Source organism: Halichoerus grypus, chromosome 8, assembly GCF_964656455.1.
Source record: "Halichoerus grypus chromosome 8, mHalGry1.hap1.1, whole genome shotgun sequence".
NCBI lineage: Eukaryota > Metazoa > Chordata > Mammalia > Carnivora > Phocidae > Halichoerus > Halichoerus grypus.
The window spans coordinates 51,334,471-51,356,449 of record NC_135719.1 but is presented as its reverse complement, the minus strand read 5'-3'; the positions used below and the strand labels follow the sequence as shown (position 1 = coordinate 51,356,449).

The window sequence follows — 21,979 nt, the reverse complement described above, 5'->3', positions numbered from 1 at the left end:
TTTCTTTATTTTGGTGTTTGTGCTTAAAAGTCATTTCCCTCCCAGGAATCACAAAAATATCCACCTATAAATTCTTTGTAAGTTATTAATCTCTCTTAAATTTGTTTTGGCATGAGTGTGAGGTAGGGATCCATTATTTTAATAGGCATGATTACTATTAAATTATTAAAGGTAATCATAAAAGGCTTTTTCAGAGTCAGTAGATATACATAAAAATACCAAAACAATTCAAATGGAAATATATTTGGGAGATTTTAAAAAAAAGGTCTGTGTCTCTTTTATTGAGAAGATTCTACTTTGGCAGAGTTTTAGTTAATTCTAAATAGCTAACATGCCGTATTTAAATTTGCACATTAAACTTTTTTTGTTATTCACTGAGTTGGCTACTGGAAGTGATAATATTTGGAATTCACCTTAATTTCTATTTCTCTGGATCACAGTCCATTTTTGGAGCAACATGCCCTCCTAAACAGCGTCTCTTTTCAGGAATCGTGACTTTGTGGATCTTTCCAGTCTTCTGATGTCCCTGTTTTAGCTTCCATGTCTTTAGTTTAGTGAGTCTTTCACCTAGTCCCAAAACCCTGGTTTTCCAGTAGTCCTACCTATTTTGAAATATAGTATATGTAGATGACCTCAGGTAAGACATCATGAGATCTCTGATGACTTGGCAAAATCAGATGTATTCAGAAGAAGAGCACTAACCCTCGGTATTTCCTGTTTTAGGAAAAGATGAAAGGCAAGAACAAGCTGGTGCCTCGCCTGCTGGGCATCACCAAGGACTCAGTGATGCGTGTGGATGAGAAGACCAAGGAAGTGCTGCAGGAGTGGCCACTTACCACGGTTAAGCGCTGGGCAGCCTCACCCAAAAGCTTCACCCTGGTACGGACTGGCAATGGGGAGGACCCACATGGCCTTGGGCAATACTGTGCGGTGGGAGAGAGAATACAAGCCCGATGGGTTTCCCTGGCCTTAGAGAGCAGTGTGCAGAGGGACAGATAGTGGGAGTCCACAGAGGGTGGGGACTGGTCCAGTCTTCTATGTTCCTGATGCTGTCCCTAGCATGCCCTAGAAGGAAACCTGCTAATGCTCAGAGGCTGATCAAATCCTCCCTCTTCATCTCTGCTTGTTTTAGAAGTTCCTAAGCATTGTGACATCTTGCTGAAGTGTGTTATCCCAGCCTGCCTAGAAACAGCATACTATACAGAGGAAATGGCATAGACTTTAGGGTAGTATTCAAAACCAGCTGGTCATCTCCCATTTCTGAGAGAATTCTCTCTCCTCTCTGAGCCTTAATGTCATTAGCTTTAACATGGGAATCATAATATCTATTTCACAGAGGTGTTAAGATCAAACAAGGTGATGATGATAGAATTCTCAGTGTGAAGTACATGGAAAGTAGGGAGAATGTAGTCATCCCAGGCCTTCAGACCTCTGAATTCTTCCTCCCAACCTTAATAGTTGCTCTTAGCAGATTATAATTGTGTTATTATCTTAACTATAGCCGCATTGACACACAAGAATTGATAGCGTTGTTATTTTGTAGGGCAAGTTGAGCAACAAGAGAAATCAATGCTGAAAGTTATCCATCTCCTAGCACTCCTGAAGTGTACTAATCTCCAGGTCTAGTGAATACTTGAAATTTCAGCTTGTATCTAGGTAAGGTCTCATAATAGGGCATCAGAAAAAAAGGTATAAGGAAGGGGTTTTGGAGGGAGTATTTAGTTATCTAGTTTGATCATTGGTGGATAGACTCTTGCCAGTGGGAAGGAATCATCAGGAAATATACCTTCTTCCCTCCTGTAGTCAGTAAGAGCTCTACCTGCATGGCCCTTAAGAAGGGGTGTTCATACTTAGAGAACTGTGTTCTCCTCTTCCATTGTAGGAAGTTGTAGATAACTTGTAAAAGAGAAAAATCAAATCAATATAAACATGTTATTTAGAAATACTAGAAGAAACTGTGAAAGGGTTCAAAGTAGTTGCCTTTGGGGATAGGAGGGATGGAAAGTAAAGATAGTAATGGCTTGGGCAGGGGCCTGCTGTGTTTTTTTATGTACCTTTTAGTGCTATTGGTCTTTGAAAACTAGGTCCAAGTCCCATTTTGTTGAAAACAAAAAGTTATTTTAAAGATAAACAAGAAATAGTTATGAGTCGCAGTAACTACCTCAAGCACAAGAGAGAATGAATATTGATGTTTATTAAAGTTGGATTAAAGTTTGTAACATGTCTTATTTCTTTCCACTCTGAGCCTAAATTTAATTTCCAAGTGTTTGGAGATTCTCCTGTTGTCTTCCTATTATTCATTTTTAGTTCAGTTCTGTTATGGTTGAAGGACATACTCTGCATAATTTCAAGTCTTAGAATTTTAAGATTTGGTTTATATTACAGGATATGGTCATTCTAGGAGAATGTTTGATGAGTACTTAACAAGGGTGTTAGGTAAATGTCAGTTAGATCCTGTTAGTTGATGTTGTTCCAGTCATCTCTATCTCAACAACAGTTGTGGATTTTTCTATTTTTCCTTTCAGTTTTTACTGCATGTATTCTGAAGCTGTGTTTGGTGCTTACATGTACATTTAAGATCCCTCTGTCATCTTCATGGAGAAATTGTTTTACCATTTAGTTGTTTTGTTCCTCGTAAATTTGTTTGCTCTGAAATCTGCTTAATCTTAATAAAACCACTCATGATTTTTCAAATTAATGTTTGCATGATATATTTTTCCATCCTTTTACTTTCAACCTACCTATATTATATTTGAGACAAGTTTCTTACAGAGTACATAAAGTCGGGTTGTGCTTTCTTAAAAATCTACTTGGTCAGTCTCTTTTAATTGGCCTATTTAGACCATTTATATTTCAATCTTGATATGTTAGGGCTTAAGTCTGCCATTTTATAATATTTTTCTGTTTATCCCCTCCATTTCTTTTTCCTCTGTTTTTCTTGCCTTCTTTTGGGTTACCTTTTAGAGTTCCATTTTGATTTATTTATAATGTTTTCGAGCATATCTCTTTGCTCAGTATTCTTAGTGATCTAGATATTACCAGATATGTAAGAAATTAATTATAACCCACAGGTGTGGATGTTTACCACTTCAAGAGAAGCTTAGAAACTTCTATTTAGGACTCTTTACACTCCCCACTTTTTGAAAATAATTGTTCAAAGAACAATTTGTTGAGACTTTTTTAAATTGTATCTAGACATTATGGTTATTTAGTTAGGAGACTCTTGCTCTTACTTATACATTGAACACCATGTGAGGTGGTGTTACAACTTATGCTGCAACCATAGAATATGATTAAGTAAAACTCATGAGGTGAAGGATAAGTTACTACATTTCCTTCTATTTTTTTATCTATCCCACTGTTGTTTTATTTTTAACCTTCCCAGCCTCCTGGGAAAATTTTGGTTATTACATTTTTCCTTATTATAGTTGTTATATGATTCCTTCTTCTGACTTATTTCTCTGTTGAAACCTGTTTGTTTCAGGAGAATTTGTAATCTATGGAACATTTTATGATGGCTGCTTTAAAATCTTTATCAGATAATTCCAGTATCTGATTCATTTCAGTATTGGCATCAATTGATTATCTTTTCTTATTCATATCATAGTTGTTTGGCTCTTGATATGAGTAGTGACTTTTTTAAATTGTATCTAGACATTGTGATTATTTAGTTAGGAGACTCTTGCTCTTACTTAAATCTTCTGTTTTATCAGACAGTCATCTTGTTTAGATTTAGTGTAGCTTTCTGGTCTCCTTTTGTGGGCTTTTCAGTGCTGTTCTGGATTGTTTGGACACTGCCAGGGTTCTCACTCAAAACTTGATGGTGCTGTTTGTGAAGGCATTCGCTTGGACCACCTGCTATTGACCCTTTTGGGATAGGCAGAAGCTACCAGGCCTGTCTTTGTTTATGCCATTGGGTGGAGGTCAGGAAGACATAGGCTGCCCGTGACCACTGTTGCACAAGAACAAGACCACTGGCCTGTCTGGGTTGTGGAGCCGGGGCTGGGGTGGCCTGGGCTTTCACTGCTCTGCAGCTACTGGTGAGCACCGGCCCAGGCTGTGGAGGTGGTTTGAGGCTCTGAGATAGATCTCCATTGGGCTTCTCCTCTCCTGGTCCTCTGGCAAAAAAGGACAGGCTTTTGAAATCCTGCCTTTTTGAGATTCTGGGTTTCAGGCACCCACCTGGGAGTAATCGGATATAAAGGAAAACCCAAGAATTCACCAGAGTGTGTTTTCTCAAGTACTGTGCTCCATAGTCAATCTACCTTTCCAGCTTTCAGGGCCCTTTTACTAAATTTTAGGGTATTCAATTGTGTTTAAAGGGGAAGAGAAGGGAAAAGGGAGTCTATGCCATTTTGTTCCGGGACTAGGCCTCTTTACCTTTAAAACTGTAGATACGTGATATAGTTATATTTCTTCTAATGCTGTTTTTTCAGGATTTTGGGGAGTATCAGGAAAGCTACTATTCAGTACAAACCACTGAAGGAGAGCAGATATCCCAGCTGATTGCAGGCTACATTGACATCATCCTCAAAAAGGTATTTCATACTGATGCAAATTGGAAAAGCTGCCTTTTTTAAAACACTGACTTAGATGATGCTGCAACCTGGGGAAAAAACAACAACAACACAAAACCACCGTAATTTGAAGTACTTGATTCACTAATTTAATCTTAACATTAAGATTGCTTGAGTGTGCAGTCTTTAACCTCAAGATTCTACAAGAATTTCCATTTTAGCTGTAGTTCATATTTATATTATTACTGCCAGGTAATGAGCAGTAGTGCTTCACTTAGCTAATGAATGAGACTAGCTAACCACTCAGCATCTTCCTCTCTAGGTAGTTCTATTAGCTTTCCAGCCTCTTTAGAAACCTAGGTTGAGGGTCTGAAAATGCTCTTCATATTTTTCATGAATTTTTTTTAAATAGGCTCCATGCCCAGCGTGGAGCCCACTCTGGGGCCTGAACTCATGACCCCAAGACCAAGACCTGAGCTGAGATCAAGAGTCACATGGTCAGCTGACTGAGGCACCCAGGTGTTCCTCGTGAATTTTTACCAAATTACCAAATTTCATGAAGTTTTAACAAATTCTTACCAAATTTAGTGGGGTTATATACCATAGTGGTATACAGACTGCCAAAAACTTCAAGATACAGCCCACTGAAATAACCAAGTTCAACTAGAACATCAGTATCTGTGTCTTGATTTTAACTGTATGAAATTTAGTCGATGCAATAATAAACACAGAAGGCATATTTCTATATTGTGTTAAACCATGTATTTATTTTATATTGTTACTTTTGTTTTTGTTCACCCATCACCTACTCCAATACAAAGAATTTTGAGTAAACCTCAACATTTTTGCTTGTGTAGCTCCTTTTAAAAGGTATCTTAACAGTTTCTTGTATCAAGACCTGCTGAGTTTCCTTTTTGTTTCATTTTACCTCAGAAACAAAGTAAAGATAGATTTGGATTAGAGGGGGATGAGGAGTCGACTATGCTGGAAGAGTCCGTTTCCCCGAAAAAGTAAGTATTTTTAAGAGCCCCAGAGAACCCGCCTTCTCACTAAATGGACAGGTTTCCTTGTGCCTACTCTGGGGTCTGTTGCCCTGAAGTCCGTCAGAAGGGGAGACAGCAGTGCATTATATAAATGAGTCTTGCTTCTCGAAAGGTGGTTTCCAGACCATCATTTTCAGGGTTGAGTATATTCTTGGGGGGGTAAGAGGCTGTGGATTTCAGGGAGACACAGAACAAAATGTAACTCCATCTTTAGACACAGTGAGTATTCGTGAATCCTGTTCTGCAGTTGCTCATTTAAATCTCCTAATGTGTGTCATTTTCATCAAAGGCTGGAGAGTGAGTTTCTGTTTAATTCTGTGACAGTGGAGGAGTTATTGTTTATAGAACATGTGTCATGAGGCAGTAGAGGGAAGTGTTTAAAATATGGACTCCAGAGCCAGACTTGCTGGGTTCAAATCTCGAGTCTCTTTTTTTTTTTTTTAAGAGAGTGGGGGGATGGGGGGAGTTGCAGAAGAAGAGGGAGAGAATCTCAAGTAAGCTCCACACCCAGCGCAGAGCCCGACAGCGGGGCTCGTTCTCACAACCCTGAGATCATGACCTGAGCTGAAATCAAGAGTCAGATGCTTAACCGACTGAGCCACCCAGGCGCCCCTTGAGTCTCTTTTTTAATGTGTGGCCTTGGAGATATTACACATTTCCTCTGCTGCTTCATCTCAACTATAAAATGAGAATAATGATAGTACCACCTTATACGATTTTGATGATTGAATTATTAATAAAGCACATAAAACAATGCCTGGCACATCATAAATATTTACTATTCTTAACATCTTCATCATCATTTTCAATTCAGAACAGTCTCAAGTTAACCCCATTTTATAGGTAAGGAAACTGAGATTTAAAAAAAAATTTTTTTTTAATTTTTTTTTTTTTTTAAGATTTATTTATTTGACAGAGAGAGAGACAGCGAGAGAGGGAACACAAGCAGGGGGAGTGGGAGAGGGAGAAGCAGGCTTCCCGCCAAGCAGGGAGCCCGATGTGGGGCTCGATCCCAGGACCTTGGGATCATGACCTGAGCTGAAGGCAGACGCTTAACGACTGAGCCACCCAGGCGCCCCGAGATTTTAAAATTTTTAAATTAACATCTAATAAATGGTACTTAGGGAAAATCTGAGCAGCTGCTTCCCTTATGTTATGTAGAACATTGTGATAATTAGTTTCTTGCCTACATTTGACTCTGTATGTCTAGCATGCTGTCTCATTTCACCCCAATAACAACCCCCGATGTAAGAGGTAGACCAGATGTTACTGCCTGTTCGTGACTGAGGAAACCAAAGCTCTGAAAGTTACTTCAGATGCACACATGAGGCAGAGCCAAGAGTCAGTTCATATCTTGTGATGTTTCTTACAGTACACTGCCAGAAAGTTCTAGCAGATTCAAGCATATTGAACTTGCTAAGTCATAGTAATTGCTTCTGGAACATTTCCATACTCCATCACTTTGTCCTGATTTGCTTCATAATCACCTTGAAGGTGCTTTTCCATTTGTCCCCTACTTTAGTACACAATTTGGAACCAAACCTGATGGTATGATGCGTTTCACGTACGTGGTACCCTCTTGAAGAGCACCTTAAGTCCTTGGAATTATTAATGACCATTAGCTGGAAATCAGTAAGCTAGTGCTTTCTGGCAGGGGTGAGTTGTTCCCCTCAGAGGACTTGGCTGCACTTGTCCTTCTAAGAGCAGTTGAGTAAGTGTCTGAGCCCAGAGCACTGAAACTCTTTACTGCCTTTTACCAAGGAAGCCCCTTCCCACTGCTGGGGCATCATGGTGGGATCTGATCAAGGCAAGCAGGAAGAATGGTCCAGGTTGGTTCCCATCACAAGACCTGCCACTTCTCCCTGCTTTAGACATCGGCTGAGATCACAGGATGCAGCTGACTTCCTCCTGGAGCCCCCACATCCACCCTTCCTAGTGCCAACACCTCACAGACATTACTGTTCCTCCATAGATGCCCGCTGTCTGGTATCCTAGCATGGCTCATGAGCTTTGCCCTGGGCAATAGGGAATGATCTGTGATGGTTGGAGAACCCTGGGACAGAGGCCTGGTCACTTAATGCAGCTGCTCACCAAATCTGCATGCATGCGTGTGCCCGCACGCACACACACACACCACCTCTCTCTCTCCCCCTGTCTCTCTCCCCCACCCCAGACTCTCCCTGTATGGGGTCTGTCCTCTGGGCTCCTGCCAGATAGTCCACCTTCATATGCTCAAAGTCCTTACCACTCATTCTAAGAACATATCAGAAGTAAAAATTTGATTTTTTTTTTTTACTAAATGTCCTAGATTTTTTTTTTTTTTAAATCATCTGGAGGAGGTGCCAAAGTCTGTCCAATCATCAAGGCTCCAGAGGTGTTTAAGTGCCCTCTGTGGTCAATGGCCTTGGTCTTGGGGGAAGAGAGCTAAGCTGTGGGAGATTCTCTTTTAGTTCCTTCCTACACTTCTCCTTTCAGTCCAAGGCTAAATGACCTCTGTCCTCAATGCCTAGAATAGAACCTGGCCCACAGTAAATATTTGTTGAATGAATGCTATTTCGGGTGGAATTTACCAGCTAATAGATTAATGTTTCCAAAACTTCTACTTACACCTGGAACATCATTGTTACAGAAACATAACAATGGTGGTGATGAGGGGGGGGTCCTTAAGCAAAGCTAAATTGCGTAATATCATGAACCAACTGGGAATGGTTATTTATATTAATAACGATAAACAGATTCATCTCAGGGTTCTTCTGAGTATTTCAGTGCTACTTCATTCACAGTTCTGTTTATGCCTCTTTTGAATTGGCCTCCACAGTGTAACGCAGCAAAAACTGTGACACCTGTGCTATCTTATTTCACGGGATGTGAGTGGCCACCCCGCAGTGACCAACCCCTGTCCCCTACAGGTCTACCATCTTGCAGCAGCAGTTCAATCGGACTGGGAAGGCGGAGCACGGCTCCGTGGCACTGCCCGCCGTGATGCGCTCAGGCTCCAGCGGGCCCGAGACCTTCAACGTGGGCAGCATGCCCTCACCACAGCAGCAGGTCATGGTTGGGCAGATGCACCGAGGGCACATGCCCCCGCTGGTGAGGCTTCCCCCACGCTGGCCTTGGGCGTCGGTACACTGCCTCTGATGTGCAGGGAGAGACACCAGCCCTGGGGAGAGCTTGTGTGCGTCATCACGTTCTCACCCGTTCCCATCCGAGCCGTGGGCTCTTCAGCTGCGTGGTCCCAGTGCCTGGCTCCCCAGTGCTCTCTTTAAATGGGGTGTCTTAGTAACTCCCTGTGCAGGATCACAGGTGTCCTCGGGGGCCGGAGAGCGACCGTGACCTCTCCACGTGACTGGTGATACAGAGTATAGAGCCCTGCTTCCTTGCCTTAATAGCATCAAGCTGCTAATTAGCCCAGGATACCCCTCAGCGGGTCTTAGAAATAGACCCTGTCTGTAGTGGTTCACGCTTTCCCCTGAGCGGATCATTTCTTCTTCCCACTGCTCGTCTGCCTGCTCAGGAATCATGTGCTGCTTGGGAAGAACTTTATAAAAGCTGAAAAACCTCAAAGCTCAGAAGTAATTTGACTCTGAAGAAGCATGTTGACTGTAGGTTTGGGTGGAATCCTTTCTTACTTACTAAGCACAGTTCTGGGGTGTAATACGTTTCCTATGCGTGAGATCTTTTGTTCTCAGTACTGAAAGAGTGAAGTAGCCCCCCTGCAAGGACTCTTTCTGAGTCTTCTTGTCAGCTAATTAAGCTCTCCACACTCTCCTGATCATAACCTCTCTATTGCATACACGCATATTGAGCATTCTATTAATAACAATCTCTACTCCCAGCCCCGTGCTTGAAATGGGAGGTGCTTGGAGTTGTTGAGACACACCGTGGGCCACTCTGTTTTGAGCCCAGAGTTTCGTGTAGAGGGTCGTGTCAGCCCCAGGAGAGAGGTTATGACCGCCTTGTGGTCATCTGCCTTTGCAGACCTCGGCCCAGCAGGCCCTCATGGGGACCATCAACACAAGCATGCACGCTGTCCAGCAGGCCCAGGACGACCTCAGCGAGCTGGATTCACTGCCACCCCTCGGCCAGGATATGGTAAATATTGTTCACGGTTGTCATTCAGCGTGTCTGCCTGGCACAAAGCAGGGCTTTGCATTCTGTCTGCATTCAGCTGAGTGAATCTTTGTCCAGCCAGGTGAAGTGGAAACTCATGGGTTTTTTTACCCCCAATATACTGAGTCTTTGTAGGAGGGGGTACCCACGGGAAGAGAATCATGGGGTGCTGCTGGGTAGTGGCAATACCTCTCAAGGGCCAAGAACTTGGACTCTGGAGTCACATGATCTGGGTTCCAAGCTAATGTCTGTGTGAATCCGGGCAACTTACTGTCTCTAAGCTTCCACTTTGTCATGCATGCATGGGGTCCTTAGGAAGACATGGTAATCCAGTTGTGTGCAGAGTTCTTAGCACACTACCTAACACATAGTGAGAGCTCAACAAGTATTAGCTGTTATTATCAGTGCTTCTCAAATGTTAGCATGCATCAGTCGCCTGGAAGGCTTGTTAAAACAGATTGCTGGGCTCCATCCCCTTTTTTCTAACTCAGTAGGTCTGGGGTAGGGCCTGAGATTTTGCATTTGCAACAAGGCCTCGGGTGCTCTGCTGCTATCTCGGGACCATGCTTTGAGAACCACTGCATTACTGTTCAGCTCTTCAGCAGGGCGGGGTAATTAGCTGCCTTTCTGTCGCTGCTACTGCATGAAATTATCTAGCCCCTTCCTGCTCAGACTGTGGCCCATGGGCCAGCAGCATTGGCAATGTATAAGATCTCTTGAGAGGTGTGGAATTTTAGGCCGTACCCCAACCTTCTGAATCAGAATCTATTTGGTGTGCACATTAAAGTTGGTGAAGCACTGGCTGGCACTGTCGTTCTCAGCCCTGCTTTGCACGTGAGAATTACCTGTGGAGCTTAAAGAACCAAGCCTGAGGCCCAGCTCAGGCCAAATAAATCCCTGTCATTGAGGGTGGGGCCTGCTTGTTTCATCTCCCCAGATGGTTCTAATGGGCAATCAGGATTGAAAACCACTCCATTAGGATTGACAGGGCCATCCCAGGCCAGGGCCAAGATGTAATGTGTAGCCTCATCTTGCCCCACCAGGATAACTGTCCTCCAAGGCCTCCCTGAATGCTCTGATTTTCATTGGTGTGCTTGTCCACCTGCAGCTGCTGCTATACGCAGTGCTTTGTATCCCAAGTACCTGAAATCATTAAACATTCTTCATGGGGGAGCTTCAGAGTGAAAATACATAAGGCAGACACCCTCCCATACCCAGCACTACCATGAGATGGTTTTAACATATTTGTATTTAACAGCCCTGCTTCACCAATTTTTAAAGTTTTGGTATACAAAAAATATTATTAGTGCTAGACACATCCTAAATCTCAATGAATATTTTTGGGATGTTTTGGGAAGCAAATCAGCATCGTCTATTCCCACAGGGTCATCATTATGAATGTCAGTGATCGCTTATTGGCTAAGTCCAGAAATGCCAGGGAATGGAGAATTTGCTATTTATGGGTTCCAGTGACCATAAAGTATAATATCTCGAAAGGTTATTAAAGACCACTGAATTCCTACAGTAGAAGAAATGTAAGGCACAGGACCTAGACGTAATTTGCTCGAGGTCATGTCACTTGTCAGTGGTAGAGCTGGATCTAGAACAGAGGTCTCGACCCGTTCCCCCCAGTCCTTCCCAGAAAGGTGCCACATCTACACCACATTCATGTTAACACAAGACAGTCTTTATGCCAACAGGGAACGCTCGTGAGCTGCAATACCCTAATTCTAACCTCTCCAAAAAACAAGCCATTTAGCACCAGTGAATGAGCCAGGGGCCTGTTAATGACTTTACTTAAGATGACTTGAGGGCCTCGTTGGTGCCGGCCCAGGAACAAGAGCACAGACAAAATGCTGGTCTCATTTTATGGCACGATGTCTCTGGTGTCCCAGGCAGTCCCATGCCCTGACTCTGTTGTGCCCTTGTCTGGTTTTGCAGGCGTCACGGGTGTGGGTTCAGAATAAAGTCGACGAGTCCAAACACGAAATCCACTCTCAGGTCGATGCGATCACAGCTGGAACAGCTTCAGTAGTTAACCTCACTGCTGGTGAGTCTCCGAGGTCCTTGTGTTCTGTTGTGGTTTTGCTTTAGAAACGATTCCTATTCTTTGATTGAAACAACAGATTTTCATGGGATGAGAGGCTAGTCTATTTTTAGGCGCTCTGAGTGCTCCAGGCACTTTTTCACACCGACCCAGGAGAATGGTGGGGAACATCTCATTCCTTTCCGTCGATATCATGCATCCTTCAGCAAGCCCTGATGTAGCTCTGCTCATTGTTCACCGGTCTGCTGGACGAACTTCGAAGTGTATGGGAGCTGGTTTCTCCCTTCTGGGAGCTTATAGTCTCAGATGGGTTTTGGAGGAATAGATCCATCACGTGGGCCCCCATCCGTCTTGTCCCACAGTCCTCTCATGGCCCAGCAGGACGCCCACCTTGCGCTGTCAGGTGAGAGTCCGAAAATGTCTCGGCTTCTCTCTGCAGCATTTCAGTGCTTCAGCTGCTGACGGGGGCCTAACAGAAAGGGCCATGGGATGCCAAGACTTCCTTTGGAACTGTACAGGGGTTCATGCTCAGTAGTTCAGCGTAGGAGGCCTCGGGGCAAAAGGACTCGGGAGGAGCAGCACCTTGGAGACAGGGAGCCCGGTGTCACCCTGTGTGCGTGCAGCTTTGTGTCCGACTCCTGCAGAGTGATGGCTGATGCCATCACCCATCTGGGCTCTCCTCACCCTTCACCACCCTCCTGTGACGGTGACGGCCCTTCTCTATCCCAGGTGACCCTGCAGACACCGACTACACAGCAGTGGGATGTGCAATCACCACCATTTCTTCCAACCTGACGGAGATGTCCAAGGGCGTGAAGCTCTTGGCGGCTCTGATGGACGACGAGGTGGGCAGTGGGGAGGACTTGCTCAGAGCTGCGAGGACCCTCGCAGGGGCAGTGTCGGACTTGCTGAAAGCTGTGCAGCCTACTTCTGGAGAGGTGAGCTCTTGGGGCACGCGGTCACTCAGGTTCTGGTGAGGCAGGTGCAGCCTTGAGTACTACAGGGCTCCTGCTCCGAAGCTGTTCCTTCCATCCTGATGGGGCATGTTACCATACCGTGGGTTTGGAGTTGGTGAACTGGGTACAGAATCTGTGGTTCAACTTTTGGGATTTGTTGTGCTGTTAGTAGGAAACCTCCCTGTCCCCTCACCCCAGGGTACTTGATTCGATTCAACCTCAGAAACACACACAGTCAATACACATTCGAAGGGGATATAAGTTTGTGCCCTAATTTCCGTAAAGTGCGTATCACCTTCCTACCAGCTAAGCAAGACTCATTGATTGAACATTTCAAATCGATCCACCTATGACTGGTTTGTGAGACATCAGGCATTTCCTTGCACAGATTTTACCAGGGTATTTAAGTCTCCCATCTAGCAGATAGACTCTCATCTAGGTGCAGGAGGAGGCCAGTCCCTCAGGATTCCTTTTGCTGCCCTGCTGTGGAGGAAATGTATTTTCTTTCCAACCAATGTGTGTTTTTCTAGCCTCGACAGACAGTTTTGACTGCTGCTGGAAGCATTGGACAAGCCAGTGGGGATCTTCTGAGGCAGATCGGAGAGAATGAGACTGATGAGCGATTCCAAGTAAGATATTTGCCCCCCCTAATTTTGGAAAGGAGTCTAAGTGATGGTCTAGACCCAAATAGGGAGAATGTATGAAAAACCAAGTCTTCATTGGGCTGTCAAGAATAAAATTGAGGTGGATTTTCTTGGGGGTGGGGCATTTGTTAATTTTTTTTTAAATTTTCAATTAAAAAACTCACTTCCCTTCATATCATGCATCATTCTTGTAAAGCACTTATTTAGCTATTCGCACTGGTCAATATGCTGGACATTCATTAAACACAGAAGCGGAGGGAATAATGCCATGAACTCCCTTGTGTCTACCATCCAGTGTCTATCATTATCAACTCATGGGCAGTCTTGTTTTGTCTTTTGGGGGCAGTTTTTAACTGCATTATTCTGGAGTCCGCATAAAAGAGGAAACGTGCGCTCCCGTACACTGCGCTCACATATAGCATAGGCTCTCCTTTGTACTCAGAGGTGGGTTTATTGTCTGTGTCATATCCAAAATCAGCGTGGTAGGGACTTTTTTTCTTTCTGTCACCCTTCTTGTTCAGTACCAAGGATATGTGCTGTTTGTCCTCTGCTCACAGTTGTAGCCCCTGCTTTCAGCGGGTTTGATGTGCTGCCAGCTCAAATAGGAGCTCAGCTTGTCTGCCTCCATTCCCAGCTGCCACAGATGAGGGGAGCTCCAGGCTACACTGAGCTTGTCTTCTCATATCCTTGTGGGCAGATGCCCTTCATGCCTTTCTCCTTCTCGTAAGACCCAATTTTTAGTAGTATATAACTACATTCTAATTCAACTTACCATTCAAGGCCAGGTTCTCTGGAAGATGCCCTTTTCCAAATCCTATGTCAGGTTGACCAGTGGGGAATTCTGTAGCATTCAGAATAAAAAGATCATTCAGCTTTACTGTAGAATTCAAGTTTCTTTCTTCATGAGTAGCAGTTTTGTATGCTGTTTCCTCTGGAACTACCAAACTCCATCTACACAAGATGCGTCAGTTATGCTACGACATGGTCATACATGTTGTGATATACGGAACTTGCATCCATAGATGAGTTTGTTTCTCCTCTAATTTCCACACACCTGTGGTGCTGGGGCCAGAGGACTCCTTCATGTCCTGTAATGCAATAAGACTGTCAGTGCTTGAACGTTCGTGTCATGATGGAGGGTGAGCCCCATGATGGGGGGACCGGGGTGGGTGGCAGTGGGTAGCAATATTCCTGGAACTATTTCTATGCTGGGATGGCCAGTAATAATTTCATTTCAAAGAGAATTGACGGCAGACCACATAAACGTATCCCACTAAATCCAAGCTAACTGTGACCCTATCCTGACTTGCCCTGAGCCAGATCCCCAAACTGCCCTTGTATTGGCTATTGCTTTTTGTATTAGAGCAGGTAACTCTTTGTAGGCAGGCACCTGCTTAGGAATTGGGTAAATATGACATTCAGCTGTTGGTTTACTAGGCTTCATTAACATGAAGTGGTCAACTGACTTTCCTCAAAAATATGACCCCTTTCCCCAGAGTGTTTCGAACAGTTGAGAAGAAAGTCACAGTTCTTCCTGAAGACACTGCATGCACCTTGGCTTGCTGAAGATTTTTTCTTTTCTTTCTCTCTTTGACAGACCGTTATCATCACATAAAAATGCAAACTCTGCTTCCTGTTTGTATTCAGACATGCTAGGAGAGCAGGTTCAGGTTCACGGTAGGGTCCTGAAGAGGCTTCTGTATCAGGGAAAGGCCTGACTTGAATGCTTCCCATTTCTTTACGATCTCTGGGCAAACGTCAGGGCAGTAAGGTGATCCTGCAACCTCCTCCAGTTATGAGTAGCCCCTGGCTTACTGACATTGGATTTCTTATGCACTATTTTTCTGATTCTTGAGATCTTATCTCAGAGCTTTTCCTGGGTTCTCAATGTACTGCATGTTCCCAGAGTTAACAAAGATTTACTTTACATGGGCTACATAATAGTGGTCTTGTTGAAAGGTTTGACAAAGGCCTTGTCAGCAACTGTGGCTGTAGTATCACGTTCTTTTTCTAACTGTATTTTTTTTGGACAAAATTAATAGGAGGAATAGGATTTCTTTAAATGAGTCTAACAAAGCCCTTTAGAACAATCATGAGTCTACATGACCAAATCTTAGTCCCTCTATGAAAAGACAAATTCATATCAAGTGAAAGAATACTGTGACCCACTTTGGAAAGATATTTTTTAAAAATCTTATAAATAATTTGTGACATTCAAGTTGAGTGTCAAATAGGATCGAGCATAGAGATAGGTGTTCAAGAACTGTAACTTCAGGGGCGCCTGGGTGGCTCAGTCGTTAAGCGTCTGCCTTCGGCTCGGGTCACAATCCCAGGGTCCTGGGATCGAGCCCCGCATCGGGCTCCCTGCTCCACGGGAAGCCTGCTTCTCCCTCTCCCACTCCCCCTGCTTGTGTCCCCTCTCTCGCTGTGTCTCTCTCTGTCAAATAAATAAATAAAATCTTAAAAAAAAAAAAAAAAAAAAGAACTGTAACTTCACAGGCCGTGTTGGGAGCAATTTCTAAAAGTTACGTGGCATACAAGTGCCAATCAGATCCTAAAGGCATCTTCAACTTTTGGAACCTCAGACTTTGCTTTTTCCTTGGACATCTAATAAACATCAGAGACCTAAAAGAAAGACTGGACTAAGCTGTTCCTTTAAGACTGCTTGGTTTGTGTCCATTTTAAAATTGGCTTACGTGGTAGGTTTATGGGTTTCTGATTTGCCTGGAGAGCGTAGAGTTTCTGCTCTGTGTAACAGTGTGCAGGCTGAACACTCTCTCCAATATATCATCTCATAAAATGTCTTATTGTAAAGACTCTGTGGGTGCCCTTTGCATTCAGAATCAAAAGTGCTTTTCATTATCTGATGAATTAATAAAGACTTCTGACCACATTTCCTCTCGGAGAAGGCCTTGACATGTTTGTTCAAAATAAAAATGGCTCGTATGTTTGGGATGTGTTTGGGAAGGCATTTCCAAATCAAATAAACTACCTTCAATACTAAAAGCAAAGAAGCAAATTAAATGTTAACAGTGGTTATTCTTCAGGTCACACAGATGGGTGACAAACCTGGTGGGCTAAATCAAAGGATTCTCCATCCTGCAGACAGAATGCCTTTTTGTTGTGTCGAAGCATAAACTGATCTATAAAGGCTCAGAGCTCCTTGCATCTTCAGTGAGGTCGTAGCTCGTAGCTAGTTTATTTATGTAGGCTCCCTTTCCACTTCTCGTAATAATTTAATCCCTACCCAGAAGACTACAGAACACTGAAAATAACTTATTTTCAGAACACTCCTTGGCTCTTGAGCTGTAGGTATTGTCTGTGCATGACCAACATTGCCCTCTGGAGGCAGAGATGTGGCCTGAATTTCTGATGGTACCTTGGATCCTTGTGCAAAATGGAAATCCAAATGATAAATTTTCAAGTGACAGTGAGACATGACGACTTGGAGGCCATGAATTCTATCCTTCCTACAGCATGTTGTATTTATGGCATCTGGATACATTTCCAGCTTTTCTTGAGCTACTGCATCGACCACATATTCAAGAGGCTTAATCAAGACTCTCAGGGTTAGAGAAGTACATGAATGTGAATCAGTGTTTAAAATAAAAACCCTCCCCTGAAATCACCCTATTTTAGATTTAAACCTTATGCTATTAATGTATAGGAGACTATGTCATGAGGATACGAGTCTCTTCCTTTAATTACGTTTAAGGGTGAGTTGACATTTCAGAAAAATAAGTGGAAAGAATATTCTTATGAAGGACTGGAAAGAAAACGTTCAAATGGAATTTTAATAAAGTGTTTAAGTGGACACCACGTTTTATTTCTAGCTGTAAAGGGTGATAAAAAAATAAATGCCCATTTTTTTATTCCCCATCTTAGGATGTTTTAATGAGTTTGGCCAAAGCTGTGGCCAATGCTGCTGCCATGTTGGTATTAAAGGCGAAGAATGTTGCCCAAGTAGCTGAAGACACAGTCCTACAGAACAGGGTGATTGCCGCTGCCACCCAGTGTGCCCTCTCTACCTCCCAGCTTGTGGCGTGTGCCAAGGTAAGCCAGCTGGTACCGCAGGCCCTTTTCTCCAAGTGTCACATGCTCTAGTCTGCCTCCAGTCACTGGGGGAGACCAGAGGCAGAATTTGTTAAAATTGTCTATGATTTAGAGCTTGCATCAGGTGTTGTCTTTAAGATGACACTATAGGATTTTGACATTAACCACCCCATTGTGCTTTTATCATTTTTTCGTTGCCCAAGCCCTCAGGCAGGGGTCCTTGTCTGTGTCTATTGGCCATTTCTGCTTGCAGATCGCCGTGTCTCCCCTTTGGACTTCTCAGTGTGTCTTATTTACACCTGCACACAGAGTTCTTGCGTTGTACAGAAATGTAGTAGAGCATCATGAATGGGTTCATAGATAACCTGCCGACTTGGGGCGCCCCTCCTGCGCTGCACAGTGTTAGAGTGAGGGTAATCAGGATTAAGCTCATTGTTGCCCATTATGATGTGCACACTCTGGGTGTCAGACTTTACCTTGTTGAGCACATCATCCCCAGTTTGCCAAAGAGAGAACTGAGGTCCCTAAATGTTCGTTAAGTAGCCTGAGGCCACAGAAGTCCTCCGTGGCAGAACCAGGGTAAGCCCAGGCCTGTCGGATTTCACGTACCCTTTCCTCACCGTGTGTTCATGCATCAGAAGATGGGAGGTGTCCGTTTTCTCAACTTGATGACATAACATCTTCTATCTATCTGTGACCAGCTTAGCCTGGCATTTCCTATCCTGTGGTGGGATTTGCAGTGTCAGAAGGAGGAGTCCTGATGGTACCTCCTGCTTTCCTTGTGCACCCTCCAAGTACCCACAGATAACTGACAGAATCCCCCTGTTCTTTAAAGTACTAAGAGGTACAGAGTTCCAGATGTCTCTGGAAAAGAAATACAATTCCCTTAGATAGTCTTGTTATCCTAGCTCAGGGGACTCAAGTTAGATGTTCCTAAAAGGAGGAGGCATGACATAAATACCAAAAATTTCTCTCTATGGAAGTAGTCAGTAGAATAGTTACATATCACTGAAGAAGATAAAAATTAATGGGCATCAGAAGTCACAGAGATAGAGTGAAATCATCAACTATGAGAAACTTCAGTGATGGTTTAGTGTAATCCCTGGTCCTCTAAGTAAGGAACCGAGGTGCAGAGCAGGAAGGAACATGGTGGAAATGCTAGGGCACAGTGGGGACCGAGAGTTGACCCTCAGTGCCCGAGACCCGCTCCTTTCTCACTTTAGGTGGTGAGCCCCACCATCAGCTCCCCCGTGTGCCAGGAGCAGCTGATTGAAGCGGGCAAGCTCGTGGACCGCTCAGTGGAGAACTGTGTCCGCGCCTGCCAGGCAGCTACCGACGACAGCGAGCTCCTGAAGCAGGTCAGCGCAGCGGCCAGCGTGGTCAGCCAGGCCCTGCACGATCTCCTGCAGCACGTGCGACAGTTTGCCAGCCGAGGCGAGCCCATCGGCCGCTACGACCAGGCCACCGACACCATCATGTGTGTCACCGAGAGCATCTTCAGCTCCATGGGCGATGCCGGTGAGGGGCGATGCCGGTGAGGGGCGATGCCGGGGGTGGACGGGTCCTGTTGGGGTTCCCTCGTGGTGACGATTGTGAGTAAGAAAGGTGACGGCTGCCTGGCAAGGGCAAGTTGTCATCAGCCTCTGTCAGAGACTTCCTCGCTGAGGCTGGGAGAAAGATGGAAGACTCCTGATGTGCCCATCCATGGCAACACTTAAAGAGTTCATTAACTAGGCTTTTTAAATAACTTCTCGGCAAATCCCATTTGTTAGAAGAAACATGTCGAATGTGGCATGGTAAAGTTGACTCAGCCACAGGAAGTGCAGGAATGAAGCTTGGAAGGAAAACCGTATTCTACTCACAGGTCCCAGAGAGAGGGTCACCACGTGCCATGCGGGCTCCCAGGGGAAGCAGCGGGTTTGGTCAGTTTGCAGAAGATAGGAGTGAGGGGGAGAGCTTAGGTTGTGGCCTTCGTCGGGATTTCCATTGGAAAGGCAAGGCAGGGCAGGGTGAACAGCTCAGGACTGCTTAGTTTGACTCTTTGCAGCAGGCTCTACACGATAGGGGTCATCAAAGTCGCCTGGAATCAGGCCCGGGGGTGAATGAGGCCTAAGGATATTGCGTCCAGGGCGGTGGTGGCCAGATAGAGGAGGTGTGGCTCCAAGCTGCTTCGTTTGTGTATCAAAGGCGTGCTCCTGGCTGGACTTCTGCTATCTCTAGAAGTTGGCTAGCCTTCAGAAGGGCAGTCTCTCTCGAGCCAGAAAGGTTTTTTTAAGATGTCAAACATCATAATATCCAGAAAATTTTTAAAAAGATAAAATGTATCTTTCAGTCTATTAGTTGAAAAGTAAGTCTCCCCAGGCCCAGCCCAGCTCTATCCCATCTAAATCTCCAGATTTGGCAACTCACCGATTTCTGTTTTACATGATCTTCCTATAGTCTCACATGCTTGTGTATGTGTATGTATGTATTTTTAACACCATCTTTCTTTTTATATAAATGAAAATGCATTATTTATACTCTTCTGCAACTTTTTTCTCTTAATATATCTTAAAGACATTTTTCATGTTGAACTATATGCTAATCTTTTTAATGGCAGCATAATATTCTACTCCGTGGAATTCTATCATAATTTACTTAGCCAATTATCTTTAAATAGACATGTAGGTCATTTCCAAGTTTTTTGGTTTGCTTCTTAGTTTGTTTTGCTTTAACAAAAATAATACTATAGGAACTCTTTTTATAAAAATATCTTGGTTTACTTTTAGGGCTATATGTAATAAGTGGAATTTCTGAAAGGCTCTATGGTTTGCAACCCTACCAGTAGTTTGTAAGAGGTTTGTTTTCTTACTTCCTTGTCAGCACAGAGCCATTCTTTGTAACAAGTGTTGAAAAGAAACAAATAAAAACGTGTGCTTTTCTGTATCCTCCTTACATGATTTAGGAAGATCAGCATACTCTGCACATTTGGACTTTTTGTTGTTGTTTTGTTTGTTTGTTTTTTAATAAACCGTTTATTTTGGAATACTTTCATATTTAGAGAAAAGTTGCAGAGGTAATACAGAGAGTTCTTATATATCTTTCCCATTTTCCCTCATTTTTTACATCTTCCCTAACCCACAGCACGTTTGTCAGAACTAGATTAACCTTGATGCATAACTATTCACTACTGACATGATTCAGATTTCACCAGATTTTCCACTCAAGTCTTTTTACCATCCCAGGATCCAATCCACGATACCTTGAATTTAGCACATTTTGATTTTTATGAAAGCTTTTTTTTCCCCCTTAATATCACAGTGTTTTGGCATCCTCAAATGACCTTTGGGGGAGGAAAAATTCCCTTACATTTGAGTAGTTTTATTTTAAATGTTTACTCTTATACCCCTCCTACTTCTAAAAGAAAATTGAAATAGATATCAGTAAAATCACAGGAACAGTAAAACCAAACAATTACTACTAATAAGATCAAAACCAGCACTAGGAAGAAAAGGGTGAGCAAACAGAAAACTGATAGGAAAAACTGAGCCAAGGCAAATGTTAGCAATTGAGCATGAAACCGGGGTCTGTGCTTCCTATTAGTGAGAGCCAAATGACACAAATACAGTGGATCATGTGATATTATTCATCTGGAGTTAGGTAACATGCAAATTGTTTCAAATTTCAAAAGTAATTTTTTATGCCATTATGCAGAGTTTATTATAAGGACTTTGTGTAAGTGGTTCCTGAAGTGAGGTAACTAATATTTTCTAAATAAATATTTTACTAAATCGCAAAATAAATCCACATAACTTTGTTCCCTGCCTTCTCTTTCAAAAGAATTCCTCTTTGCTTCATGGTGTCCTATTGATCCCTCAGAGTTCAAGGTGGAAGTTGGGTGTGTTTGGGGGTACAGTCCTGGTAGCCATGGGGAGTATTTTCGGTCCTGGGTCTAAGTGAGCTGCATTGCTTAGGCCTAGAGCTTGGGGGCTCCCTTCTCTCTGTCCGTCTTGCCAGAGGTGTGCAGACTAGACTGTGCTGGTTTTGAGCTTTAGAAAGCAGACGGACAGATGGCATTCCCAATCCCGTCCCATAGGTGAAATGGTGCGCCAGGCCCGGGTCCTGGCCCAGGCCACCTCAGACCTCGTCAACGCCATGAGGTCGGATGCAGAAGCTGAAATCGACATGGAGAACTCAAAGAAGCTCCTGGCAGCTGCGAAACTCCTGGCCGACTCCACAGCTCGCATGGTGGAAGCGGCCAAGGTATTGCATTGTATTTGTTCAACGGGAAAGGGAACATTATTAAGAGTTAGGATTTGGAAGGTACCCTGAAGATAAAGAATGGTCAGCTGAGCGTGCATTTTTGTTGTTTAAGACTTCTATGGTTGTGTAGCATTTAACCTTGTTGCATTGGGAAAGGAGAAGGGCATGGAACATGAGAATAACACTCTTTAAAGGGAGTGATGCTTACTCAGCTGTAGACGACGAAGTCCCTGCTCAGTGAGCACGCTCTCTGTCCATGGGGTTATCGCCATCAGCTTATTGCAAATGGTGATTCATTTGAACTGGAGATTGTCAACAGCAGAGTCAAATAGGCCTCTTCTTTTGCCTGCAACCTGAATATTACTTT

At 43.8% G+C, this 21,979-nt stretch overlaps 1 protein-coding gene across 11 annotated transcripts in view; it reads left to right on the top strand.

The window, feature by feature from the left end:
- TLN2 (talin 2) overlaps positions 1 to 21,979 on the top strand; it is a 420,448-nt gene that overhangs the window by 265,755 nt on the left and 132,714 nt on the right. For all 11 annotated transcript variants that reach the window (XM_078079262.1, XM_036081097.2, XM_078079259.1 and 8 more), the window contains 11 exons: positions 724 to 879; positions 4,437 to 4,538; positions 5,451 to 5,527; positions 8,470 to 8,650; positions 9,539 to 9,652; positions 11,612 to 11,720; positions 12,447 to 12,655; positions 13,204 to 13,302; positions 17,203 to 17,370; positions 18,594 to 18,888; positions 21,446 to 21,612. In XM_078079262.1, coding sequence (XP_077935388.1) covers positions 724 to 879; positions 4,437 to 4,538; positions 5,451 to 5,527; positions 8,470 to 8,650; positions 9,539 to 9,652; positions 11,612 to 11,720; positions 12,447 to 12,655; positions 13,204 to 13,302; positions 17,203 to 17,370; positions 18,594 to 18,888; positions 21,446 to 21,612 — 1,677 coding nt within the window. The remainder of the gene's footprint in view (positions 1 to 723; positions 880 to 4,436; positions 4,539 to 5,450; positions 5,528 to 8,469; positions 8,651 to 9,538; positions 9,653 to 11,611; positions 11,721 to 12,446; positions 12,656 to 13,203; positions 13,303 to 17,202; positions 17,371 to 18,593; positions 18,889 to 21,445; positions 21,613 to 21,979) is intronic.